Below are 27,632 nucleotides of genomic sequence, written 5' to 3' on the forward strand. Positions count from 1 at the left end.
TTCAGTGTTTGGAAAAAAAAAAAATCTGGGACTCCGAGGGGCTGGGCTGAGCGGCGCCAGGACAGCTGAGCGGAGCTTCTGCTGGGAATCCTGTGTGTCCCTCAGTTTGGTAGCCCTGTGCAACTACCACCGTAGAGATGTCGCTTCGTTTGGGGGCCACCTGTTTGCTGAGCTTCAGTTTCCTGCTCCTCATCACTTCTTCGGATGGACACATTGGACTTGGAAAGGGTCAGATCTCCTTCTTACCGTATTCTTTACGGACCCCGGACCCCGGGCCTCCTTCTTCATTTAACACTTTTCTTCTCTTGCCGTATCTGAGGTCACTCCAGATTCCTTTTTATCTTCCCCAGCTGCTCTTGGGAGTTGTCAGGGTAGGGAGTATCAGGTCCGCGAGAGGATTTAAGAGAGGCGAGTTGTACTTGAGGGTGCTCGTAATTCTTGGCTTTGGCAACATAGGGCCCTTAAATTAGGACTAGGCTGCTTAAGAGTCCAACAAGTGTAGTGTTAGGCCCTTGGGGAGCTTTCAGGAACCGTCACTTTTCCACCAGAAGAAACAGGGTGTCTGGTGACCTGTGTGTCAAAGATAGTCGCTTGAGTCTGAAGAGTCCTCACCACCCCACCAACACCTGGCTCATGATTCCCCAAGAGATGGAGAAGGAGGAGCCAAATATAGGCTATAGGTCTTTCGCTAGAAGGTCGCTAATAGTTGTTTTTGGTGGCGTGGCTCAGCTAGTGTGCTGGAAGAAACTGATTTTTATTTTTTAGAGCGAGAGGTCAGGGGTTATGAATGAAGGTTAGGAACTGTGAACCGCCAACTGCATGCTATTACCTACATCTTTTTTCTAAACTTGAATCCCTTCTCATCAGTTCCTTTTTTTTTTTTTTTTTTAAGCTGGGTGAGTTGTAAATGTTTCCCAACCTTGCTTTGATTATTTTGTGGACTGACCCTTACTGTATGGAATTATTCTGATGCTACTGGTGTGTGTGTTTGTTTAGTGTGGAATCTGCCCACATGTATGCTGGTGCATGCTACACATGACTAGGCCATGTATGTTGGGTGGTTTTTTTTTTTTTTTTTTTTTTTCCTCTTCTGCTTGTTCGTCATTGTGTGAGGCAGGGTCTCATTGAATCTGAGCTCACTATTCAGGTTACAGGGGCTGGCCAGTGAGTTCAAGGTTTTTATCCCTAGTGTTTGGAGTTACATGCATGAGTTGCCTTGTCAGGCTTATATATGGTTACTTTAGATTTTAACTCGAGGCCTTTAATTCCAGCACTCAGGAGGCAGAGATAGGTGGATTGCTGTGAGTTCGAGGCCAGCCTAGTCTACAAAGTGAGTTCAGGACAGCCAAGGCTAGCACAGAGAGACCCTGTCTGGGGGTGGTGGAGGGGGTGGAGAAAAGAAAAAAAGATTTTAACTCAGGCCCTCTTGTTTTTGCAACTGTTCTTATCTGCTGAAACAACTCCAGGCTCAGTCATATAGTTTTCTTTCTCTCTCTCTCTCTTTCTTTCTTTCTTACTTTATTTTATTTTTTGAGACAGTATTTCTCTTGTAGTCCTGGCTGTCCTGGACTCACTCTGTAGACCAGCCTGGCCCTGAACTCTCAGAGATCCCCCTGCCTCTGCTTCCTGAGTGGTGTGCACCATCATCATATGGTTTTATTTTTAATATGATTTCTGTTTTGTGTGTATGAATGTGTCTCTGTGTGTGTTCCAAAATGTGGCTCAAGTAGGCCAGAAGAGGGTGTCACTTCCCCAGGAGCTGGAGTTACGGACATTTGTGAACTGCCTGACCTGGGTGCTGGGAACTGACCCTGAGTCCTCTGGAAAACCAGCAACTTTCTCTTCACTATTGAGCCATCTCTCCAGTCCCTGTTTGCTTGTTTGTTGGTTGGTTGGTTGGTTTTTTTGAGACAGGGTTTCTCTGTGTAGCCTTGGCTGTCCTGGACTCACTTTGTAGACCAGGCTGGCCCCGAACTCACAGTGATCCGCCTGCCTCTGCCTCCCGAGTGCTGGGATTACAGGTGTGTGCCACCACGCCCAACTGTTCGTTTGTTTTTTTTAATAGTCCTCATTTTTACATTCCTTGGTGGGCAGTGAGATCTAGTGGAAATTCAGTGGGCCTGAACACAATTGCCTCTGTTCGGTATTGATTTTTGGACATGACAATGAAGAGAATAGACAAGGTTCTTGCTTTCCCTGGGTGCGTGTTCAAGTCAGAGAAGAGAGTGTGAATAGGATAGATCCGTGACAGATTACTAAAAGAATTTGAGCTTATATAATACTGTAGCAGAATAGGAAGGGGGAAAGCTGAGGATGGCAAGCGAGCTGGCAGTTGAATTAGGGAGGTGAGAAGACGCCGCTTTCTTTTTAATTTGGGGAAAAAAGTTTATCTAAGGTGATGTGTGTGTTTCTACCTAAGAAGGAAGGTAGTAAAACTGCATGTTGTGTACTATTAGGTCAAAATGTTTCAAATGCTGATAATTCTATTGTAAAACAGACTGCTACGTATTCAGAATAACATTGTAAGTACAGAGGGAGACCGGAGTGCTAGGATGTATGCACATCTGAGTTTAAGTGAGTTCTGCCAGGGACCGGATGGGATGCCTTTGAAAAAACAGCTTAGTCTCTCACAGCCTCAGTGCCTGAGCTGCGAAATGGGTATGTTACCTCAAACGCTCAACAGGTAACACACCCTGCTCCGTCGTCTGTGTTAAGTGTGTATACTATTATGAAATGTTGCATGACTGTCAGTTCTTTGTCAGGCACTTAGATCGTTGCCTCATAAACAGCTGGAAAATATATTGATGCCTTTAATGCCAGGATGTGAAGCAGAAGCAGGCAGATCTCTGTGGGTTCCAGGGAACTCAGTGAGAGAGTTGGTTTGAGGTAATTCAGTGAAGAAACGAAAGACAAAATACCACACTTGAAAACTATCTAGTAAGTGAAATATTGTTATTATTTCCTCCACTGAGGAATATTTACTTGCTCCTAAAATGAATTAATTATATTTCAAGTGTTTGTTTTATATATTATGTATAGATTCTTTGGACATAAAAAATATAGGCCAGGCATGGTGGCGCACGCCTTTAATCGTAGCATTCGGGAGGCAGAGGCAGGCAGATAGCTGTGAGTTCGTGGCCAGCCTGGCCTTACAAAGTGAGTCCAGGACAGCCAAGGTTACATAGAGAAACCCTGTCTCAAAAAACCAAAAAAATTAAAATTACCCCATCTAAAAAAAAAAAAGTGCTACCTGAGGCAAGAGTTCCTGAAATTTTTGAAGAATGTTGTTTCTTCCAAGATGTCTAAGTAAGCCGGACAGTGGTGGCACACACATTTATTCCCAGCACTTGGGAGACAGAGGCAGGCAGATCTCTGTGAGTTCAAGGCCAGCCTGGTCTACAGAACCAGTTCCAGGACAGCTAGAGCAGTTACACAGAGAAACTCTGTCTAGGGGGGAAAAGAAAGTCTATATAACGCCATCTCTTTCTAGAAGATGGATACCTTGCTTGTTTGCAGAGAGCAAAGACTGAGTGAGCCTTCCACCCTCCCCAGCAGTTTTCAATATGAAAAGGAAGCAGAGTGGTGTGGCATAGTGTGCACGAGACTGCAATTATTAGGCCTAGATTTTAATCCTGGTCAGGCCATTTATCCAGCTGTGGGCTTCCCTGGTGACCAATTTTTTGTTTTGTTTTGGTTTGGTTTTAGTTTTTTGAGAAAGGGGTTCTCCGTGCTGCCTTGGCTATCCTGGCCTCACATTGTAGACCAGGCTGGCCTTGAATTCACAGGGATCCACCTGCCTCTGCCTCCCGAGTGCTGGGATTAAAGGCGTGTGCCACCATGCCTAGCCCTGGTGACCAATTGTTAAGTGAAAGAATTGGACTAGAAATGTGTCCTAAGGGCCTTGCAGCTCTTAACATTCCAGTGTCCAAAACCACTTTCATTATTCTCCACAGAGTAGAAACTTAAGATATATCACGCATAGAAAGAAGTGTAATGACTTAACATTTACTTCGCGTGTGCTAGCTCCCCAGGCTTTCATACGGTTTAATTCTCATAGTAACGATGAGGTGGGTAATATTTTGCTTACCCACAGTTCGCTTAATAAAATGGAGGCATTAGGAGTTAACTAGAAAGCAGAGAGAAGGGAGATGAAATCCAGAGCCATGTCCTCAGCCAGTGCAGAAACTAGAAAGAGGCCATTCATGCGCTCTTCCCCCTGTAGTAGAACTAGACAGCTGCAATTTCTGGAATTAAAAGTTGGCACAGTAACATGTATGCTCCGTGTTTACAGCCACAGTCACGTACGTACGAGACAGACATTTCTGTTAGCTATGTTTAGCATTTTTGTACACTCGCAAGTGGGAGTTTCCAGCTCAGCTTTCCGACTGCAGACATCACTTGGCTACATTGTTACCCTACCTTCCAGGTACAGTGTTGCCCAACTCAGGCCTGGCTGCCAGCTCTGACATTTGACCTTTTAATGTTTAGGTTTCACCAGCTGGAGTGTAGAGGCTTTCTCAGGGTACATTCCTTCACTAACTCTTTAACCATTGTTAATGAGCCAGTCAAGTGTAGCAAAGGTTCTGGCTTTAGATGGGAGCACCTCCATGGTGTAGCTCTGCCTCTCACAGGCAGTGTAACCCTAGGCAAACGCTTTAACTTCAGTCTCCTTATCTGTAAGAAGGAAGGGTAGAGTTAGCACCCTATAAGGTTGTTGTGAGGATAAATAAATTAATACCTGTAAACACATTTTTTAAATTGCTATGCTTAAAAAAAAATCCAGTTGGGTAATGGTGGTGCATGCCTTTATTTCCAGCACTTAGGAGACAGAAGCAGGTGGATCTCTGAGTTCAAGGCCAGTCTGCCTGGTCTACAGAGCAAGTTTTAGGACAGCCAAAAAACCAAAAGACAAAAACAAAAACAAAACAAAACCTACAAGAAACAGAAACTAACATTATTTTCGTTAATTGTAAGCTCTTATGTTTTCTGTCTCCTTGCATCTGTGCTGCTTTCAGGAGAGCTGGTTTATCCACCTGTCTCTAGGTTGCTTTTTTGTTTGTTTGTTTGTTTTTGTTTTTCAAGACAGGGTTTCTTTGTGTAGCCTTGGCTGTCCTGGACTCACTTTGTAGACCAGGCCGGCCTCGAACTCACAACGATCCGCCTGCCTTTGCCTCCCAAGTGCTGGGATTAAAGGCGTGAGCCACCACGCCGGGCTCTTTTCTTTTCTTTTCTTTTCTTTTTTTTTTTTAATGTATACAGCGTTTTGCCTGTGCAGGCCAGAAGAGGGCACCAGATCTCATTACAGATGGTTGTGAGCCACCGGGTAGTTGCTGGGAATTGAACTCAGCTCCTTTGGAAGAGCAGCCAGTGCTCTTAACCCTTGAGCCGTCTCTCCAGCCCTCTAGGTTGCTTTTTTAACCTAATGATGCTTTTTAAAAAAATTAGTAGACTTATTTTTTTTAGAGCAATTTTATGTCTGCAGAAAAATTGAGCAAATAAAAAGGGGGCCTGGGAGATGGTGCACTAGACAGACGCACTTGGCACACAAGTGTGCTGACCTAGTTCCTGGAATCTACTCCATAAAGCTTTCCTCTACATATGTGCCATGGCCTGTGCTCCCACTCAAGGAGCACACACCCAAGGCACACTTTTAAAAACCAAGAGAGCAGGCTGTGGTGGTGCACGCCTGTAATCCTAGCACAGGGGAAGCAGAGGCAAGTTGATCTTGTTGCGCCCAGATGGATCCCAAAAAAAGAACCAGAAAACACATGAAACTTCTGTAAAATGCAAGAGAGGTCGCACCAATCCCCCAAATGTTAGGTCTCAGGCGGTGATCTCTGGTCCTTTTATCCTCTCAATGTCCTTTAAGCAGAAAAGGACACCAAGACCACCCATGGGTTAACTTCTTTTGTTCTCCCTGGCTGGATGGGTTGCTAGGTAACAGTAACTATATCTCTGGTGGGCAGGAAGGAATGTGGCCATAAAACTGGGTGGGTCTCTTATCAACTCTATCTCCAGTGGGACCCTTTGGCATTGCTATCTCTAGTGGGGCTGTTCTTTGCAGCTGGCCAGATTATTTCCTGTAGGCCCATTTCTTAACCTTTGCCCCAGTTAACCTGAAATCCAAATGTAATGACGCTATTAGTTTGCTAGGGCTGCTATAACAAGTACTACAGATTGAGTGGGTTCTAGTCATTTTGGGGGTGGGAGTAAGTGGTTGTTTTTTGTTTTTTGTTTTCTGAGACAGAGTTTCTTTGTGTAAAAACCCTGGCTGTCCTGGACTCGCTTTGTAGACCAGGCTGGCCTTGAACTCACAGAGATCCACCTGCCTCTGCCTCCGTGAGTGCTGGGGTTACAGGTGTGCGCCTGGCTGGTACTATTTATCTTTATTTACCTGTGTGTGTGTGTGTGTGTGTGTGTGTGTGTGTATGTGTGTGTGTGTCTGCGTGTGTCTGCTCGTGCATGCCTGTGGAGGCTAGAGGTCAACCGAAGGTATTGTTTTTCAGATGGTCATCCAGCTTGTTTTTTTTGTTTGTTTGTTTTGTTTTTTTCATCCACCTTGTTTTAAGAAGGGATCACTCCCTGGGACCAGGCTAGGCTGGCTGGCTAGTGAACTATAGGGAACCTCCTGCTTTCTCCTCCCCAGCACTGGAAATGTATTTGCATCCCATCAGGCCCAGCCTTTTACATGGATTCTGGAGATGGGGCTTGGGTCTTCACACTTGTACAGTAGCAAATACTGTACAGACTGAGCCGTCTCCTCAGCACTGGATTCGATGGTTTAAACAGCAAATGTGTATTTCGATGATTCTGAAGGCTTGAAATCAAGATGAAGACACTGGCAGGGTTAGTGCCTGCTTGCTAATGGCTGTTTTCTCTCTATGTGTTTTTTAGCAGTTTGTGGATCTATGGTGGTGAGCTCACAGTAGGTGTTCATCGTTAACTGTTTGGAGTCTTAACATGGGGGAACAATTCCCTCTAGGAAGGTTTTGGGGTGAACTGCCTTCTGGACCCGGAACCCCTCTAGTCTTCTCCAGTGGTTTAATACGAGAGTCTCAGGCTCACTTCCAGTTTGCCACATCATAGCAGGTGTTAGTTTTGGGGGTGTCACCTTTGCTTGTTCTGCAGACGTTGTTTTACTTTGTGTTTGTGGAGGAGGGATTTCCCGTATCGCAGTGAGTCCGTTCTGAACGTCTGTTGCATCTGGGAGCTCCTTACTTTGCGGGTGGGTTTCTTTTCAGGCTGGTGAGTCAAGCGTGCTGCCAAAGCAAGACCCAACTGTCCGGGCTTGAGGCTGGTGAGCAGAGTGAGGACAGACACCGTCCAGTTCTCCTGGGCGCCCTCCCGCTTTCACTCCCAATTAGTCACTCTTCACGATCACATGACACTCCCCCTCCCCAGCGGCCAGCTGCCCGAGCTGTTGAGATTGAAAAACTACTATGGTTAGTTTGGCTACTACAGCTTTCCCTTTGGGAGAACACTGATAACAATTAGGTTTTTAAGTCACCTGGGGGAATACATTTCTGAAAGGCAGGTGTAGTGACTGAAAAGGCACAAGGAGCTGGGCGGTGGCGGGACACGCCTTTAATTCCAGCACTCGGGAAGCAGAGGCAGGCCGGTCTCTGCGTGGTCTACAGAGTATGTTCTAGGACAGCCAGGGCTACACAGAGAAGCCAGGTCTTGAGAAACAAAGCAAAGCAAAGCAAAATTTAAAAAGAAAGAAAAAGAAAAGGCAAAAGTGGAAGATAAAACCCCAGGTTGGTTGATTAGAAGTGAGGTGACCTGGTATAGCCTCAGTGTAAAGAAAACAAAAGCTATTTCGTACTGACATTTAGATGCTAAGACTCTGTTAACATTTTCATATTTTTGTGATTCAGCAATAACTTTATGAGAGATATAATTATTATACCTATTTGAATCCTGAGAAAACTGAAATGAAGGGACTGACTGCCTGTATAATAGGCTGTGCACATAAGAGGCGCATAGTCTTGTTGGATACAAGGAACATCACAGAAGAGGGGGCAAAAGGAAGGGAAGGATGCTGCGAGCTGCTGCCTTCTGCATGTGACACAGCTGTGGTGCCATGCACAAGGGTCTCGCAAAGACACACCCCCACCCCCCACAAGCCTCTTCTGTGAGGAGCTGTAGGTGAAAGGACCGAAACTGGTACAGGACACATCATGAGTTCTCAGCACAGAGGAGATTTATTTGCCCCAGAGGGACAAAGGGCAGGGAATAAGGGACAAAGACAGGAAGGAGATGTGAATAAGAGAGAAGAGAAAAGGGATAAGGGAGAGGAGTTGAGGAAGGGATATTGTCCCTTGGAGGGACAAAGGACTGCCTCTGGATAGAGAGGAGACAGATGTGACCCATAGGCACAGGGCACAGGGAGAAACCCCCGGGTTAGGGTGGGTTGGCTGGTTTTGGTTGGGCATGTTACCTAGGGGTAGCCAACAGGGGGCTTTTGATCACTGAACTTAAACACTTTGATAGCTGGACCTTGGAGGCCTGCTGTAGGAATGCAGTCTATGGTTTAGCAAGGGGAAGAAGGCTGAAAGGCAAAGCCTCTGGGTACCATGTTTGCCACCCTCAGGCCTGCTAGAGCCCTTCAATCTATATATATATGACTTAATGGCTGCTGGGGGAGGAGTCATTCCTCAGTGGTGTAGCCACTAGTAAGTTGCCCTTGCTCAAGTACATAACCTCCCATCCATGCTTATGTTAGCAACCCTAACTCAATGGACAGACACTTACAAATAGGACTTGTTAGGAAGAAGAGCTTCAGTGGGCGGGGAAAGGATAATAAAGGAATTATACGTATATTTATAAATATATATATATATATATATCTGTCTTGGAAAATGCTAGCTGCCATTTATTTAAATATATATATATTTATATGTATATAAATATGTACAAATATATAAAATACATATACATAAATTTAAATAAATAGCAGCTAACATTTTCCAAGACAGTCAAGGCTATACAGAGAAACCCTGTCTCAAAAAAATATTTTTTTTTCAAGAACTCTTTTTATGGAGTACCTGGAACAGCCATGTGTGCTGCTTCATTCTAGGGAAGCAGGAAAAGATACAAGAGGTTTGGTCCCAGCACTTAGGGAATTCCCCTAAGTAAGGGAGATGAGCACACTAACGTCTGGGAGGAAGTGTTGTAGTGGGACAAGACTGGGGAAGTCTGAGAGTGCGCCCTATCAGCAGAAGCGCCCTCTGAGCCCATACCTCAGTGCTGTGTGTGAGCAGGGAAAGAAAGGCAGAGGTGGAGCCTGGAGGGAGAGGCCAGTGCTGGCTGGAATGAGGCAGGGGCATGATTGTACTTCTGCGTCTAGACTTTTATGAAAAGTTTAGAATGAAGTTGCAGAAGTGGGCAGAATGGTTTTTGTTTGTTTATGTTTTCTGTTTTTAAGACAAAGGTCTCATGTATCCCTAGCTGTCCTGGGACTCTGTGTAGACTAGGCTGGCCTCGGAAGTCACAGAGATCCCACCTGCTTGCTCTTGTCTCCTGGGACACACTCAGCCAGGTATTATCTTTTTACTGAAGCCTTTGTTATCGTCCCTTGAAGAGTTGGCCTTTTGAGGAGTGTGGTGGCACATGCCTTTAACCGTAGCACTCCAGAGGCAAGCTCTCTGAGTTCTGAGGCCAGTCGGGTCTACAATGCGAGTCCAGGACAGCCATGGCTACACAGAGAAGTCCTGTTTCGAAAAACCAAAAAAGGCCAGGCATGGTGGAGCACGCCTTTAATCCCAGCACTCAGGAGGCAGAGACAGGCTGATCGCTGTGAGTTCGAAGCCAGCCTGGTCTTTAAAGCAAGTCCAGGACAGCCAAGGCTAACACAGAGAGACCTGTCTCAAAAAAAGAAATAAAGAAAAGAAAGGAAAAAAGAAAAACAAAGGAAAAAAGAGTTGACCTTTTATCATTGGGACATTGGATATCTCTGAAATTTTTCTTACTAAGCAGTGATGGAATTGAAAAGGATCGTGCTGGACCAAGCAGTTGGGTAAAGGTGCTTGCCACAAATCCTGCCAACTGGAAAGAGATTTTAAAAACTTTTTTTTTTTTTTGGTTTTTTCAAGACAGGGTTTCCCTGTGTAGTCTTGGCTGTCCTGGAACTCACTCTGTAGACTAGGCAGGCCTTGAACTCACAGAATTCACAAGAGGAGTCTGCCTTCTGAATACCAGGTTTAAAGGCATGCATCACTACTTCTAGGCAAGAGCTAATTCTTGAAGATTGTCCTCTGACTTCCACATGGATGCTGTGGCATTCAAATGCCCATGCCTTTAATCCCAGCATTCGGGAGGCAGAGGCTGGAGGATCACTGTGAGTTCGAGGCTGGCCTGGTCTACAAAGGGAGTACAGGAGAGTCAAGGCTACAGAGAGAAACCCTGTCTTGAAAAACCAAAAAAAAAAAAACAAAAAACAAAAAACAAAAAACAAAAACAAAACAACAACAACAAAAAATTATTATGTATACAGTGTTCTGCCTGCATGCACACCTGCACACCTGAAGCGGGCACCAAATCTCATTATAGATGGTTGTGAGCCACCATGTGGTTGCTGTCCTGGACTTACTTTGTAGACCAGGCTGGCCTCCAACTCACAGTGATCCTCCAGCCTCTGCCTCCCAATGCTGGGATTAAAGGCATGCACCACCACTGCCGGGTTTGAGGTAAAAATCTTATAGATGATGAGATTGGGACTTAGATGACTTCATTCAAAACCCTTCACACTTAATCAGCCGGGCGTGGTGGCGCACGACTTTAATCCCAGCACTCGGGAGGCAGAGGCGGGCGGATCGCTGTGAGTTCGAGGCCAGCCTGGTCTTACAAAGTGAGTCCAGGATGGCCAAGGCTACACAGAGAAACCCTGTCTCGAAACAAACAAACAAACAAACAAAACAAACAAACAAAACCCTTCACACTTAAGCTGAGTTACAAAGCCACATGTTTGTTGAGTCTAAAGCTGCACAATGTGTCGTGTCAGTGACAATGCTGTTTACCATGCAGGCATTTCCATTCATTCTTACAGTATTGTTGGCATAGTTTGTGGTAGTTGACAAAGCATCTCACATCAGTACTTAATCTCAACAATTATGTTTAAATTGTGTTATCTCCTTTAGAGGCATGAAAACAGAATTGGGCAATGTGATTATCTATGATTCAGATACCCAGAAAACAGTGGAGAAGCTGGAAAGATGGCTCAGAGGTTAAGAGCACTGGCTGCTCTTCCAGAGGTCCTGAGTTCAATTCCCAGCAACCACATGGTGGCTCACAAACATCTATAATGTGATCTAATGACCTCTTCTGGCCTGCAGGTGTACATTCAGGCAGAATACTGTGTGCATACTAATAAATAAATCTTAAAAAAAAAAAAAATAGTGGAGCTAGGTGTTGGACACCAGGCTTTTAGCAGAGGAAAGCATTATTTTTTCTGCTCATGGATATATTACAATCATGCCTCTCTTCTCTCGTGTGTGTGTGTCCTCTGTTCCTTATGTGGATGTTTATAAGGCTCTTTCCTTCTAGGTTTTGGAGACCATATTCACTGGAGGACTCTAGAAGATGGGAAGAAAGAAGCAGCTGCAAGGTACAACCAAACTTTCCAGCCATTAATTCAGCATTGCTTTCAGATGAAGGGCCATGTCACGGCTCCACAAGAACTAGATAGTTTTTCCCCATAACAAAAACCCAGCACTTTCTGTGCACCAGGTGTTAAGTAATCTGAATGAACTTACTTAGTTTCCCAACGTTTCTGTGAAGTATTGCTACTTTTTTTAGAAATGAGAAAATAAGCCATTCAAGCCAGTTTGTCCAAGATCACAAGTTGGTACATAGCAGAGCTGAGCTTCCGACAGCCTCTGTAGGCCCTTTTAAGACCTGTTCTCTCAGTCAATGAGTTATTCTGCCTACTAGCCTAAAGCTAAAATAATGTAATGTTTCTGGGAGGGTCAATTTATAAACAAACAGCCCAGAGCATAAGGGTTGGGGCAGAGGCAGGGGAGACAGAAGTCAAGAACTGTCAGTTTTACATGGATTGGTTTATTTAGTCTTTACAACCTCTGAGATTGGTATACCTATGAAATAACTGTTACATTTTATAGAAAAGGAAACTGAAGTGCAGAAAGGCGAAATTACTTTCCAGTATCTAAACTGCTGTTAAGTGACACACTAACATTACGGCTACCCATAGCATTTTTTTACTTTGTGCGGGCACTTGATGCTTCCTGCTAAGAATCTTAATTTTTCTTAGGAGAACAGTTTTATGTTCATCTCTGTCCTTAAACATGTAAAAGTGGTGTTGATGATTGAAATAGTGTTATAAGCCGGGCGTGGTGGCGCACGCCTTTAATCCCAGCACTCGGGAGGCAGAGGCAGGCGGATCGCTGTGAGTTCGAGGCCAGCCTGGTCTACAAAGTGAGTCCAGGATGGCCAAGGCTACACAGAAAAACCCTGTCTCGAAAAACCAAAAAAAAAAAAAAAAAAAAAAAAGTGTTCTGAATAAGCTTTCTGTATGCTAAATGTGGTGCTAGTAATTAATTCGCTTGGCCTTTAACATTTGGTGTGAATAACTGATGCCATTCTAATCTCTGCGTCTCCTTTTTGAGACTGTTGGTCCTTGATCAAGTTGGTTAGAGTTCCCGTTTCCCATAGAAACGAAAGGCCCTCCCTGTAAGAGGGTAGACAAACCGGAAGTTCGGGGTTCACTTCCGGTTCGCGTCGGAAGTTGACGCAAAAACGTCCGCACATGGCTGCTCCTAGAGAGGATGCCGCTTGTGGTGTTTTGCGGGCTGCCGTGCAGCGGCAAGAGCCGGCGTACGGAAGAGCTACGTCGGGCGCTGGCCGACGAGGGCCGCGCCGTGTACGTGGTGGACGACGCTTCGGTGCTGGGCGCTCACGACCCGGCTGTGTACGGCGACTCTGCCGGTGAGAAGGCGCTGCGCGCCGCGCTGCGGGCGGCGGTGGAGCGGCGCCTGAGCCGGCAGGACGTAGTCATCCTGGACTCCATGAACTACATCAAGGGCTTCCGCTACGAGCTGTACTGCCTGGCGCGGGCTGCGCGCACGCCGCTCTGCTTGGTTTACTGCATAAGACCGGCCTGGCCGAGCCGGGGACTTCGGGTGGCCGACGTCGCGGAGAACCCGGGCCCGGCTGTCAGTGTGAGCTGGAGGCCGAGCGCGGAGGAGCCGCGCGCCGCCAGCCCCGTAGCAAACGGAAGAGTCCCGGCCGCCGTCCTCGGGGAACTGGATTCCGAGGAAATCCTGCCATCAAGTCCTCCTCCAGCTGTAGTGACTCCGGAGTCCGAGAAATCTGCAAAGCCCGGTGCCTTTCCTCCCGATCTTTTGGAGTCCTTAGCCCTGCGCTTTGAGGCTCCTGACTCTCGGAACCGCTGGGACCGACCCTTGTTCACCGTGGTGGGCTTAGAAGAGCCGTTGCCCCTGGCCGAGATCCGGGCTGCGCTGTTTGAGAATCGGGCCCCTCCACCCCATCAGTCAACGCAGTCCCAGCCCCTGGCCTCGGGTAGCTTTCTACACCAGCTGGATCAGGCCACGAGCCAGGTGTTGACTGCTCTGATGGAAGCACAGAAGAGCGCTGTACCCGGAGACCTGTTAACACTTCCTGGCACCACAGAGCACCTCCGATTTACCCGGCCCTTAACCTTGGCAGAACTGAGTCGCCTCCGTCGCCAGTTTATTTCCTACACTAAAATGCATCCCAATAATGAGAACCTGCCTCAGTTGGCCAACATGTTTCTTCAGTATCTGAACCAGAGTTTGCACTAATTGGGTGGTGGGCGGCGGCGACGACAGCTTTTGTCTGAATTCCACTGTAGTTTGTTTAGGAAGAATACGGTCTGCAGAGCATAACGTAGTCGTAGGATTGCTGAGTTTGACCGGCTCATTTTCTAACTGCGCCGTACCCTGACTGTACAGTGGCTTCGGTTGCACTCTATTTGGAGATACTACATACTACTGTTTTCCTTCCATCCGGATAGAGGAGAGTTGTTTTTGATCAACTGTGAGTAGAAACCGAAGATAACAGTTTTCTATTTACGATGGCCCTTTCATACTGCAAGTATTTTTGAGTAACATACTTCTTACTATCTACCCTGGAGCTTCGAACACAGATAAATCTTTTGCTTTGTCCCTGGGAAGCTGATATTTGTGTAAGACAATCATTAGATATTTCCTCTAATAAAATCTTCTAAAGTTGTCTGCTGGAATCTTTAATGTTTCCTCTGCAATGTAGTGTTTTAATGTATATGTATCGTTGCATACTTTTGGGTGATAGCATTTTTATATGAGAGGCTCAATTGTTTTGCTAATATATTGTGACACCTTCCATAACAATAGTGCTTTGTCGCATATTTTGTTTGTTTGGTTTGGCTCGGTTCTGTTCGGGTTTTGGTTTTGATTTTCCCAGACAGGGTTTCTCTGTGCAGCCTTGGTTGTCCCGGACTTCCTTTGTAGATCAGGCTGGCCTCGAACTCACAGAGATCCGCCTGCCTCCTAGAGTGCTGGGATTACAGGTGTGCGCCACCATGCCCGGCTTTATCGACTATTTCAAGGCAAACATCACTGTAATCCTAATTTTGTTGGTAACAAACAGTAAGTACTAGATTTCCATTATCTATGTGAATTTTCAGACATGGCTTTGACCTTGAGACATTGCTTGTGTGAAATGCAAACATGCTTAATAGGATGAAAGCTAGCCATCCCAGAATGCCTGCCTGCTGGGAGAAGGTGCTTTTGGAAGAGCTTTAGAAAATTAATATTTGAAATACCACTGTAGAATAATGGACCGAAAGGGCCAAATACAACTTCCTAGATTTTCTAGACCTTGTGAGGGTGTCTCTTGTTACTTGGAAACAGTAAACAAATGTATTCTAAGAAATGTGAATTACATTTAATGTGTCACAAAAGCATTTTAGAAAAAGATTGCTTTTATGATTCATGCATGAAGTGTTGGTTTGAACTAGGCAACCTGAACCTTTTCCAATCTTCCATTTCTGGTTTTAGTCTCGTAGATTATTGATTGACTTGGGTTGAAACCTACATTTTTTTAGGACTGGAAATATGGCTCAGCAGTTAAGAGCATTGGCTGATCTTCCAAGAGTTTCTGAGTTCAATTCCCAGCAACCACATGGTGTGGCTAACAATCATCTATAATGGAATCTTCAGAACATGGCTTTTTCTGGCAAGAGATCACATCCAAAGATCTTATAGATCTCTGTGATCTGGCTGGAATACAAACACGCCTTTAATCGGAGAGGCAAACAGTTCTGAGTTCAAGGCCAGCCTGGTATAGAACAAGTGTCAGGTAAAGAAAAGCTTCGGTCCAGGCGTGATGGTACATGATTTTAATCCCAAGTGAAGGTAAAGTTAGTTTGTACTAGGAAACACCGATGGTTGAATGTAGTGTCTAATTGAGTGACATAAAAGGTGACAAATCAGAGATTAATAGAATAGGCAGTTTTACCAGGACAGTAATAGAGAGATGAGTTGCAGCGAGAGAGAGAACTCAGGTAAAGATGTATCAGGCCAGAAAATGAGAAGAAGCCAGAAGAGTAGAGCAGATTGCTGAGTTTGAGGCCAAGCAGAGCAATTACAAGCCGAGAGAGAAGCCAGATTAAATAAATCATCTGGGAGAAGAGTTTAAGCCAGAACAGCTGATTTGAATCAGCCAGCCCAGCACTCAGAACAAGAATGGGTGAGCTTATTAAACAGTAAGTCTCAGAGGCTGAAAAACATTCTGGGTCTAGGTTAGATTGTACGGAGGCTAGAAGCTTCCAGGACTAGGCCTGGTTTAGCAGGAGGCAGTAAGCCTCCCAGACAATAATTGAAACAGGAGAATAAAAGTTACTTTTACAGAGTCTGATGTCCTCTTCTGTTATGCAGGCATACATGGAAATAGAGCACTCATCGACATAAAATAAATACACCTTTTTAAAAATCTACATATTTTATCAACGTGGCTCTTATAAATGAAGGACACTAGATTGGCCAAAAAGAACATTGGTTTTGGAGTCAGTCTTTTTGTTAACTTAATGACAGAACTTACATTTTATATAGTTACTTTTTTTTCCTCCAGTTTTTTCATGTCAGGGTTTCTCTGAAGTAAATGTAATTATTTACTGGAGGGAAGAGGGAGGATCTTACTATATTTCTTTGGCTGGCCTGCAACTCACTATTCAAACCAAGCTAACCTCCAATTCAGAAATCGTCCTCCAGACTGCTGGCATTTGTGTCACAATGCCTGGAGCATAACTGTAATTAAAAATTCTAGAGTCACCCGGGCGTGGTGGCACATGCCTTTAATCCCAGCACTTGGGAGGCAGAGGCAGGTGGATTGCTGTGAGTTCGAAGCCAGCCTGGTCTACAAAGTGAGTCCAGGACAGCCAAGACTACACAGAGAAACCCTGTCTTGAAAAAACAAAACAAAATCTAGAGTTGTTTGTGGGCTATGTAATAGAAGCTTATGAGGTATTTCGCACATAAATTGGTCACATTCAACACATTTTAGTTATGGTGACCTAGGTCCTGCCATCTATTTATATTCGTCTTTCTTGTGTGGTTTATAAGCCTTTACTAATATCAGAAGTATGCATGAGTCAGTCCATTCAGCTTCTTAGCAGGCCTGAGGTGAGGTGGCTCAGTAGTTTTCCTGACACTAATCAAGCTGATCATGTAGAATAGCACTGGTGTATAGTGCATACTGAGTGTGTGGGACATAGGGGATGTAAAGGCAGCTGAGAACGCTTGTCTCAGAAAGTCTGACTGTAATGGAGAGGGTGACTGACTAGGCTCCAGGGATCTAACCTCAGGCTGTCATGCTTACACAGCAAGCATTTTACCCACTGAGCCATCTCCCTGGCCCTATCGATACTTTTATATCTTAATTTTATACTTAGCATACTAATTAAAGTTTTCCAAGTTACATTTTCAATTATTATGTAATAGTAATCATTTGGAGATACAGTAACATCCAAAATATTGTAATTGGATGTTTTTCTTCTACCTTTTTCTCTCCCTACTTTTAAAGCCCAAATTTGCAGAATTTAGGGAAACATCAGCATTTGCTGTAGTTTTTCTGATAGCAATACATGACTTAAATAGCTAGCTTGTTTTAGAGTTTCCTTTGCAACCATACAACAGGAACATTCCTGTGCATTGCTCTTTGACTCACTGATTATTAAATTATAATGTCTTTGTTTTTAAGTGGCTTGCCGCTGATGGTGATCATCCACAAGTCGTGGTGTGGAGCTTGCAAAGGTAAGTACGGGTGTTCCATCCCAACACCAACCAGGCTTCAAGTGCGTTACAAATGTCAGTATTGACACTGGCAAAGCTCTGCTGATGGCCTTGAGCAATACCAAAGAAGAACTCCACACGTTCTCGCCCTTCATGAAATTTACAGTTATATTTGCAGGGGGCTTGAGGGGGCCAGGAGATTAAGATAGAGTTATGTGGATTATGGAAGTAAGTATTTTAATGTCATAGACAGAACATCTTGGCAGAAGCTGGAAATCTGTTCAGAGGGACACAAATGGTTAGGGAAGAAGAGAACCAATCAGAACCAGCGGCTACTTTTGACTGTGGCGTGTATTTATTCTTTCTGCCTGTCATGTCACCAGTCAGGTATTATCTATTAGTGATACGCTACAACTACAAAAACCCTAGTCAGAAGGAAGTACAGCTAGGCATGGCTGCTCATTCCTGGAATCAGCACTCAGGAGGTTGAAGCAGAAGCAAGGGCCATCCTAGACAGCAGCATGAGTCTCTGTCTTTAAATAAATAAGGGGCTGGAGAGATGGCTCAGTAGTTCAGAGCACAAACTGCTCTTCCTGAGGACCCGAGTTCAGTGCCCAGCACACACATCAGGCGACTATAACTGCCTATAACCCCAGCTCCAGGGGAGTCTAATACCTCTGACCTTTGAGCACTCACATGTACATATACCCCTTTACATACATAATTAAAATAATAAAAATAAATGAGAGAAGTGTAAAAGCCAGTTATTGTAGTGCCTGCCTGTAATCCTAGCAGTTGGGAACCTGAGGCAGGAGAATTATTTCTTATTTTACGTATACATTTATATTATTACACATACATGTAATAAATCATATACAGCAAGAAGAACCACAGAACAATCAGGAATTATATAAATGTTACATTCATAGTGTTTTGGCTATTTGTATTTGGCAATATTGAAGAAAACATCTTTCTTACCTTGGTGAGTCTAAAATTCTGATCTTTTTTCTTTTTTAAAACTTATTATCAATTTTTTTTTCCATGACAGGGAATAAAGGCATGCACCGCTATCACCTGGCTTCCTTATTTTAGTTGATTTTTCTTTAGCACCCACTTTATTTGTTTACATTTTGTGTTTGAGTGTTTTTTGCCTGCATGTATGTATGTGGACTGCACTTGTGTTTGGTACCTTCAGAGAGGGCCGAAGAGTGTAGATCCCCTGGAACTGGAGTTACAGATAATTGTGAACTGCCCTGTGCATCCTGGGAATCAAACTCAGGTCCTCGCCGGGCATGGTGGCGCACGCCTTTAATCCCAGCACTCAGGAGGCAGAGGCAGGTGGATTGCTGTGAGTTAGAGGCCAGCCTGGTCTACAAAGCGAGTTCAGGACAGCCAAGGCTACACAGAGAGACCCTGACTAAAAAAACAAAAAACAAACTCAGGTCCTCTGTGAGAGTAGTAAGTGTTCTCAACCTCTGACCCACCAGTCTAGCCCAGCATTTTATTTATATTTATTGTTATGGGTGTTTTGAGTTGTTTTGAGACAGGGTCTCATGTAGCCTAGGCTAATAGCATACTCAAAGTGTATTGGAAGATGACCTCAAACTTTTGATCTTCCATCCCCCAAGTGCTGGAATTACTAGTGTGTGCCACTATACCTGGGCACTGGCGATCTAAGCCAGGGCACTGTGCATGATGAACAAGCACTGTACTAACTGAGCTGTACTCCAGCCCAAGAGACCACATATTATAAACAGCAGAGGGCGAGTTAGGGCTCCTTAGCCAGCACTGGGGCATGAGAACACCAGTGAGGCCCAGGGCAGCCTGGGCTGTGCTGGGAAGGTCAGCTCTCCCCACCAACTACTAACATTGTGGTTCCTTTTCCAATATTGGAGTATGCGTATAAAAAGCAAACTGTGGGGGCCAGTGAGATGGCTTATTGGGTAAAGACACTTTCTGCAGTAGTCTGGCATCATGAGTTTGATCCCTGGAACCCAAGATTAGGATTGGCAGTGGGCATCCTCACCCACTGAGCCATCTCTTCAGCCCATTTGTTTTTTGTTTGTTTGTTTGTTTGTTTTGGTTTGGTTTTTTTGGTTTTTCGAGACAGGGTTTCTCTGTGTAGCCTTGGCCATCCTGGACTCGCTTTGTAGACCAGGCTGGCTTCGAACTCACATCGATCCGCCTGCCTCTGCCTCCCGAGTGCTGGGATTAAAGGCATGCGCCACCACGCCTGGCTCCCATTTGTATTTTTTTTTTTTTTTTCCCTTTCTTTTGAGACAGAGTCTCGCTATATACATGAGGCTGGCCTCAACTTGACCAAGATCATCCTCCTGTGTCGTTGCCTTCATTAAAGACTTGTGCTACCACACCCAGCTCCCCATTGTCCGTATTTCATAAATGAGAATGCAAGTTGCAGTCACATAATAACGCGAATGCCAGAAGCAGGATGAGAACCTAAGACCTTACTATGCAGTCCTGGCTGACCTGGAACTTGCTCCATAGACAAGGCTGGCCTGGGACTCACAGAAATCCACCTGTTTCTGAGTAGAAAGCTCTGGAAGGAGAGGTGTGCTGCACCACACCTAGCTTTTTCTTTCTTTCTTTCTTTCTTTCTTTCTTTCTTTCTTTCTTTCTTTCTTTTCTTTCTTTCTTTCTTTCTTTCTTTCTTTCTTTCTTTCTTTCTTTCTTTTTTAATTGAGATAGCTTTTGCTATGCTGCATAGGTTGCTCTTAAACTCAAGTTGGTTCAAGTTACCCTTCTGCCTCAGTCTCCCCAGTAGCAGTGGCACTGCATTCTGGAGAATTCTATTTTTCAATTTTAATTGTACATATTGAGGACATGTGCATTTGTGTGCATGTTGAGGCCAGAGACCAACCTTGGATGTCTTTTTCCAATTGGTTTCCACCGTGTTTTTATGTCATTTTATTTATTGTGCACGTGCTCACATGGTGAGTGGGTTGGCACCAGAAGACACTCTGTGGATTCAGTTTTCTCCTACCTTTCCATAGACTCTGGGGATCAAAAGTTCAGGTTGCCAGGCTTGCACGGCAATTGCTTCTACCTGCTTAGCCATATTGCTGGTTACCCTCCCATTGGAACCTGGAGCTACCAGATTAGAGGAGGCTGCCTAGCAAGCCAGCCAGTCCCAGGGACCCAGTTATCACTACTTCCTTGATGCTGCAGTTACAGGTGCATGCCACCAATGCCCTGCTGTGTTGGTGAGTGCTAGGGGCTGGACTTAGGCCTTCATGCTTGCATGCCAAGCACTTTACAGACTGGACCATCTCCCTGGCTCTCAATTCTAGTTTTAGACTTAAAACAGTTACACTTATGTAACATGCCTGACCCATCGGTGAGAATTAGTGATGGTTATACTCAATAGGGTCTGGATATAATACTTCTGTCATTATAAAATCTTTTCTTTTTTTTTTTTTTTTTCTTTAGCTTTAAAACCCAAATTTGCAGAATCTACAGAAATTTCAGAACTGGCCCATAATTTTGTTATGGTAAATCTGGAGGTAAGACTTTAAAGAGTGTCTCTCCCCACCCACCCACCATGATTTTAAGGTGGTGTTTTAGATTTAGTATAAAGTGACATGAGCAGACCTGGCTACTTGTGTGTGTTGTTTTTCTATTGACCTCTAATACTAAGGATTATGGGGGAGATGTATCAGAAAGCCATCCCGGAAGCGGGAATGGAGAATTTGAATAAGTGGCTAAAATTTGGCGTCCTTTCATCCTCAGCTTTTGATTGTGTATGTTTTATATCTTCGTATAGTTGTATAGTTAGTACATGTAGAGGCTATAGCTTCCTACAGGTTGTGATCCAGTTGAGCACCTGCTAGATGCTTAGCTGTGCTAGCCTTTTATGTGCAACCTTCCTGTCTCCTTGCGGAGACACCTTGTATGTACTAGATACAGAATTCAGGCCTTGGCATCCCAAGTCTTAGCATATCAAGGTTAGACTTAGAAGGGACTTTTTAGGTCATTGGTATTATTCCCATTATACAGAAAGGCCTGAAATCAAGTATGTGGTTTTGTCAAAATTCTAAGAAACTAATAAGTGGGAAAATGCTATGATCAAGCTGTGCTCCCTTCCAGGCCATACTCTTCAATCGTGGGATCAGGCAGAACTTCAGAGTGATGCTCCTAAATTGAGGCTCTAGAGACATTGTTTGCTTAAACATGGCTCCAAGAGTCTTCTGAACACATTAACAGTCAACACTGAGGCATCAAACATGTTTCCTATATAGCAAGTGGATGGCCTGGTGCTAATTAAAGCAGTTTAAATAAATAACCCTTTTTAATCCCTGCAATGAGACCCTCACCACAAGCTATAAAATTACTATGCATTTCGCATTTACCCATCTCATGACTTTCTGGGGTAACCTGGGGTTTCCCATTCACAGAGGACAAAATGTTTCCAGTGAGTTTTCTCCAACTTCAGAAAATGCAGTCACAGGCTGATAGATGGCTAAGTGGTGAAGGGCGCTTGATGTTCTTTCAGAGGACCTGAGTTCGAATCCCAGCACACAAATGGTGGCTCAAATCCATCTATAACGCCAGTTCCAGGGGATCTGATGCCCTCTTCTGTCCTCCAAGGACGTTGTGCACAGACATACATGGGAGCAAAATACTCAATACACATAAAATAAAGAAAGAAGAAAATGTACCCACAATGTCAGTCTTATTTATGCATTCAGGGAACACTGTGTGTGGGTCAATGATGGAGGTGTTGGAAATGCAACAGTGAACAAAACAGAATTCCCTCGTTGAAGTAACATTCTAGCATGGGGAAACAAGTAAAATAAGATATGTAAGATGGCGTTTAATGCTATGGCCAAGGCTGGGCGTGGTGTGCACGCCTTTAATCCCAGCACTCGGGAGGCAGAGGCAGGCGGATCACTGTGAGTTCGAGGCCAGCCTGGTCTATGAAGTGAGTCCAGGACAGCCAGGGCTACACAGAGAAACCCTGTCTCGAAAAGCCAAACCCAAAAAAAAAAAAAAAAAAAAAAAAAAAAATGCTATGGCCAAAAGTTAAAGGTGAAAGAGATACAATAACTCATGACTTAAAATAGGTGTGTTCCTGTAATCCCAGCGTGCAGGCGGATCTCTGTGAGTTCAAGGCCAGCCTGGTCTACAAAGGGAATCCAGGACAGCCAAGGCTACAAGAGAAATCCTGTCTCAAAAAAACCAAGAAGGGGGGAAAAATCAGAAGCAGGAAAAGGAAGTGAGCCGGGTGGATGATGGGGAGGGTGTCCAGGCAGAGCAACTCCAGAAGCCTGAGCCGTGAGTGTCTGCTTTGTTATGTCAGTAACAATATGCAGGTTGACATGGCTAAAGAGGCCTGAATAGGGTAGAACATGAAGTTTGAGAGGTGTCACGGGGACGTTTGCAGATCACATAGAGCCTCCTGGCCTGAGTCAGCCTGAAATCTACTGAAAGGCTCTGAGGAGAGGACCAACATGCTCTTATCTCACTAAGGTTTATATTTAATCTTAACAGGATGAAGAGGAACCCAAGGATGAAGATTTCAGTCCTGATGGGGGTTATATCCCACGCATCCTTTTCTTGGGTAAGGCAAAAGAGTTTGTGGGGTAACCCAGGATAAGAAGTGGATAGAGCTGGGCGTGGTGGCGCACATCTTTAATCCCAGCACTCGGGAGAGAGAGGCAAGTGGATCTCTGTGAGTTCAAGGCCAGTCTGGTCTACAAAGTGAGTCCAGGACAGCCAAGGCTATACAGAGAAACCCTGTCTCATAAAACAAAAAAAAAAAAAAATATATAGAGAAATGATAAGCATTGGGACTATACTGTGACAAGCCGAAGGGTCCAAACACCAAACATTCAAAAAAAAAAAAAAAAAAAAAAAAAAAGGGGCGCTGGGACAAGGTGCTGCAGGCCTGGATCCCAGTGCTGGAGGATCGTGTGTTTAAGGCTGGCCTGGGCTACAGAAAGGCCCTGAGGTGGTGATGGTGGTAAGAATATGGACATGAGAATGACTGTGATTTTGCCAGTAAATAACTGCTTTCCTAGATAAAGAATTTGACTTTCTATTCAGTCATTCGCAGTCAGTTGAATTTCACTCATTTATCAAACACCATGTGAGACACTGCTAGGGACAGATGAACAGTTTCTACCCCTGGGCCTGTTTGCACCTAAACCAATGGAATAACAAAACCAGACACGTGTCTTTTAACAATTTTTTATTTTGTCTTCTTTTCAAGACAGAATTCTCTTGTGTAATTGCCCTGGCTGTTCTAGAGCTCACTCTGTGGATCCGGCTGGCCTTGAACTCACAGAGATCCACCTGCCCCTGCCTTCCAATTGCTGGAATTAAAGGCATGTGCCATCATGTAAGCTTTGCCTTTCAACATTCGTTCGTTTGTATTTATTTATTTATTTATTTATTTATTTATTTATTTCAAGACAGGGTTTCTCTGCGTAGTCCTGGCTGTCCTGGACTCGCTTTATAGACCAGGCTGGCCTCAAACTCACAGAGATCTGCCTGCCTGGCTCTGCCTCCCAAATTAAAGGCATGTGCTATCACTGCCCAGCCTTCTTTGAACGATATTTATTTATTTGAACAATTTTTATAAGATAGGATGACCACATTTGCCATCCAGGTGTAGTAACATGCATCCCTGATCCTAGCACTGGGAAGCAAAGACAGGAGGATGGATCAGGAGGTCAAGGCCAGCCTGTTACATAGGAAGTTTGAAGCCATCCTAGAATACATGAAACCTTATCTCAAAATAAATAAATAAATATGCAGAGAAACATTGGCCAGATTTAATGGATGATACAACTAAGAAAATGTATGATTCTGTCATCATCAAGCAAAAAGGAAACATTTCAGAAAGGGAATAGCATTTGCCAAAGGATGGATTGGAAGTGTGTTTAAGGAAGTACATAGTGCATGGTTTTTGTTTTGTTTTGGTTTTTTTTTTTTTTTTTTTTTTTTTTTGGTTTTTCGAGACAGGGTCTCTCTGTGTAGCCTTGGCCATCCTGGACTCACTTTGTAGACCAGGCTGGCCTCGAACTCACAGCGATCTGCCTGCCTCTGCCTCCCGAGTGCTGGGATTAAAGGCGTGCGTCACCACGCCCGGCGCATGTCTTTTTTTTTAATGATTATAACATGGTGACCTAATGGGCTGCAGAGGTGGGTTGTTGGAGGTTTTCTGTTGTTGGGTTTTTTTTGTTTGTTTGTTTTCTTTTGTTTTTGTTTTTTGAGTCAGGGTTTCTCTTTGTAGCTTTGGCTGTCCTGGACTTGCTTTGTAGACCAGGCTGGCCTCAAACTCACAGAGATCCTCCTGCCTCTGCCTCCCTGAGTGCTGGGATTACAGGCGTGCGCCACCGCTCCGGGTGAGATGGGTCTTATCTCCTGAGGGCCTAGTGTACCAAAGGGTGCTCAGAGTGCCTGTCTGTTGTAACTACTGCCATCTTCACACCATTTGTCTTCAATAGATCCCAGTGGCAAAGTGCGTCCTGAGATCATCAATGAGAGTGGAAACCCCAGCTACAAGTATTTCTACGTCAGTGCTGAGCAAGGTACAGTTCTGAGAGAAAGGAGGCAGGATGGTTGGTCACAGGCAAGGTCTGCAACAGAAACCTGCCTCTATAAGCCTGTTGCCTGAACGTCTTCCACATGACTCTTATACTGAATACCACTGGAAGATAAAACAACCTTTTCCCAGCCACTCAGACTCCAGCGGAAGAGCTAATGACTGGTTGGAGGCTGAAGGACTAAGGCCTACGGAGGTAGTTATTGGCTTCTGGCCTCAGTTACTAAGTCAGAGGTAGATTTGATGTGTTTTGTTTTTTCATTGCACCTATACTGTTCTTCCTGTAAGAATCTAGAGGAAGAGGAATACCAGCTGTTAACCCAGCAAGCCAAGGCAGCTTCATAGATATCAAACTAAATGGACAAGCAGTGTAAGAATTTGTTTCTGGTTCTGGCAAGATGGCATGGGTAAACAAACCTACTGCTAAGCCAGATGTCCTGAGTTCAATCACCAGAACCAATAAAAGGAGAGACTCCTTCAAGTTCTATACAGGTGCTGACACACACACACACACACACACACAGAGACACACATACGAAATAAGTTAAAAAGTCACATACAATAATAATCTGTCCCTAGAAAAACACAAAGACATTTCAGACTATGAAAATGAGTGTATGACTTGCTAGAAACACATGGCTTGAGTTCCTGAGAGTGAGCTGTCATCAGCGACAGCTGTGGCAAAGACACGTTGCTGGCAAAGGGAATGGCATTAGCACATTGGTGAGGGAAGGCTGGAGGACCTGCCTCGCTTTTTGATCTCTTGATTTTGGAGCACTCTGACTCTAGAGGCAGGGGTGGGAGTTGATGCCTTGTGTTGTCACTCCCCTCTCCACTGAAGCTTAAAGGGTAGTCGCTTGCCATGTATCACCTATTGCTAGACTGCCAAGTCATTGATCCCTTTGTGTATCATATCTCTGGAAAGGGGAAGAAATGGAGAGATGTTATTTCTCTGCCCCCAGGAACCCGATACAGGTTCCTGGAGATTGATGTTAGATGCAGACTTTCCACGTGGAGAAGGGCAGTGGGCTTTCAGTCCTAAACTCTTGTCTCTCAAGATTTACCTTCTGTGAGGAGGCAGAGGCAGGTGGATTGCTGTGAGTTCGAGGCCAGCCTGGTCTACAAAGTGAGTCCAGGACAGCCAAGGCTACACAGAGAAACCCTGTCTCAGGAAAAAAAAATCACCTTCTGTTTAGACTCTTACATAATTGCTGTTGTCATCCCCACACTAACTCAGCCCAGAGGTGAGCACAAGGCTTTTCCCAGAGTCCTCGTGGCTTAGTTGGAATGGGACTAGAAACATTCAAACCTGTCTCTACCAAAAGCATAAGTAAAACAAAGGGAAAACCTAATTATGTTAGCTGCTTGATAAGCAAATATGGGTTTGCTAGCCCTCACAGGCCGGCACTGACGTCACTGTTCTCCTGGAAGTACAAACCAGAACATAGGAGGGTGGCCTGAGTGCCATGTGACATTTCATCGGCCTCTGTCTCTCCTTAAGCTTTTTTCCTGAAAACTTGGCTTTTTCTATAATTGTTGGTTAACAGTAAAAATGATTAAGCCCTTCAGTAAAGACCATTCCTCTCATACAGTGCACACGTGTGTGTTCACACACACACATCATAATCAGTGTGACCTAAACCCCTACAGAGGATGACATAAATTCAACAGTCACTCCAAAGAGGGGCAGCAGGAAGGCATGCGCAGTCATGACAGGGGTCAACAGGGAAGTAGAGATTAACCGGAGTACCAACTAGTGTTTTTATAGGTCTTAATAGTTTATGAAACACTTGTGTGACAGTCCAGTGTAAGTAACAGACTGTAGAGGGAAAAGGGGTCCACGACACGCCAGGGCTGAAAGCCAGAGCTAGCTCTCGTGTCTGGCTCTTATTTCTTCTAGAACACTTAAAGCCGACGTATTAGAGATGCTGCATACTGACCCCGCCCCTTACCTTTATTCCAGTTGTTCAGGGCATGAAGGAAGCTCAGGAGAGGCTGACCGGTGATGCCTTCAGAGAGAAACACCTTCAGGATGAGCTGTGACATGGATGAGTGTTCTGGAAGAAAAGCCGCAGGGAGCGAACACCGAGGAACCACCCAGAACAGTTAAACCACCAGGAAACCATGCTTCCTCCGAGTGCTCACTGTGGAAGAGGCCTGCTGACGGGAGCTGTGGATCCGCAGCGTGCCTGACAGACCGTCTTCTGCTCCCTCTCTCCTAAATATCCCTTCCTTGAATGTAAAGAATGAAACTGTTTGATACGAAACTTGAGCCACTGGAGATTTACTCGATGTCAGTATTTGAGTTTTTACCCATTTCCTCCCGCTTTACTCATGCTGAAGTGAACAGAAACCGGAAGTGTCTTTTCTGTAGTGTACAAATTGCGGGGATTCCTTACCAATTTTTTTTCTTTCTTTTGAGACAGGGTCTCTCTGTGTAGCCTTGGCTCTCCTGGACTCGCTTTGTAGACCAGGCTGGCCTCCCTTACGATTTTTAAAGAAGACATTCTCCTTTATTCTTGGTGATAATTCTGGGCTTCTTCCTCAGTTCCTGCGCCCGTCTTTGCTCAGACATCCCTGTTTGCACGCATGCGTGTCAAGAATGGCCGTGTGCTGGGACTCGGCCCCAACGGGAAGCATGCTTTCCCTGATGCTGTTAGAGACACTCAAGCCTTCAAGCCTACATGGAGCCATTTTGTCAGTTTCATCAACTGTATTTTTGTACTGGGGTTAAAACAAACACAACAGATAAAATATTGTTTCATTAAGCTTTATTAAAACTTTAAATGGGAAGATGC

General features: G+C 44.7%; 2 protein-coding genes across 2 annotated transcripts; both read left to right on the forward strand.

The window, feature by feature from the left end:
* Txndc12 (thioredoxin domain containing 12) lies at positions 1-27,632 on the forward strand. The gene is made up of 7 exons (XM_051170967.1): positions 1-228; positions 11,545-11,605; positions 17,236-17,288; positions 20,715-20,788; positions 22,776-22,845; positions 24,737-24,820; positions 26,798-27,632. Exons 1-7 carry the CDS (start codon positions 138-140, stop codon positions 26,875-26,877), a joined length of 513 nt encoding a protein of 170 aa, XP_051026924.1. The 5' UTR covers positions 1-137; the 3' UTR covers positions 26,878-27,632.
* Kti12 (KTI12 chromatin associated homolog) lies at positions 12,527-14,249 on the forward strand. Its single transcript, XM_051170963.1, has one exon. The coding sequence runs from the start codon at positions 12,783-12,785 to the stop codon at positions 13,797-13,799; it is 1,017 nt and encodes a 338-aa protein (XP_051026920.1). The 5' UTR covers positions 12,527-12,782; the 3' UTR covers positions 13,800-14,249.

This window comes from Acomys russatus, chromosome 29 (genome assembly GCF_903995435.1).
Source record: "Acomys russatus chromosome 29, mAcoRus1.1, whole genome shotgun sequence".
Taxonomy (NCBI): domain Eukaryota; kingdom Metazoa; phylum Chordata; class Mammalia; order Rodentia; family Muridae; genus Acomys; species Acomys russatus.

What these genes read in the sequence shown, in the direction of transcription:
- Kti12 (XM_051170963.1), top strand. Translation starts at nt 12,783, where the DNA reads ATGCCGCTTGTGGTGTTTTGCGGGCTGCCGTGCAGCGGCAAGAGCCGG.
- Txndc12 (XM_051170967.1), top strand. Translation starts at nt 138, where the DNA reads ATGTCGCTTCGTTTGGGGGCCACCTGTTTGCTGAGCTTCAGTTTCCTG. An exon ending in ACACATTGGACTTGGAAAGG is followed by an intron (nt 229 to 11,544) that starts GTCAGATCTCCT and finishes CTTTCCTTCTAG; the next exon opens with GTTTTGGAGACCATATTCAC. An exon ending in GTGGTGTGGAGCTTGCAAAG is followed by an intron (nt 17,289 to 20,714) that starts GTAAGTACGGGT and finishes TTTTTTCTTTAG; the next exon opens with CTTTAAAACCCAAATTTGCA.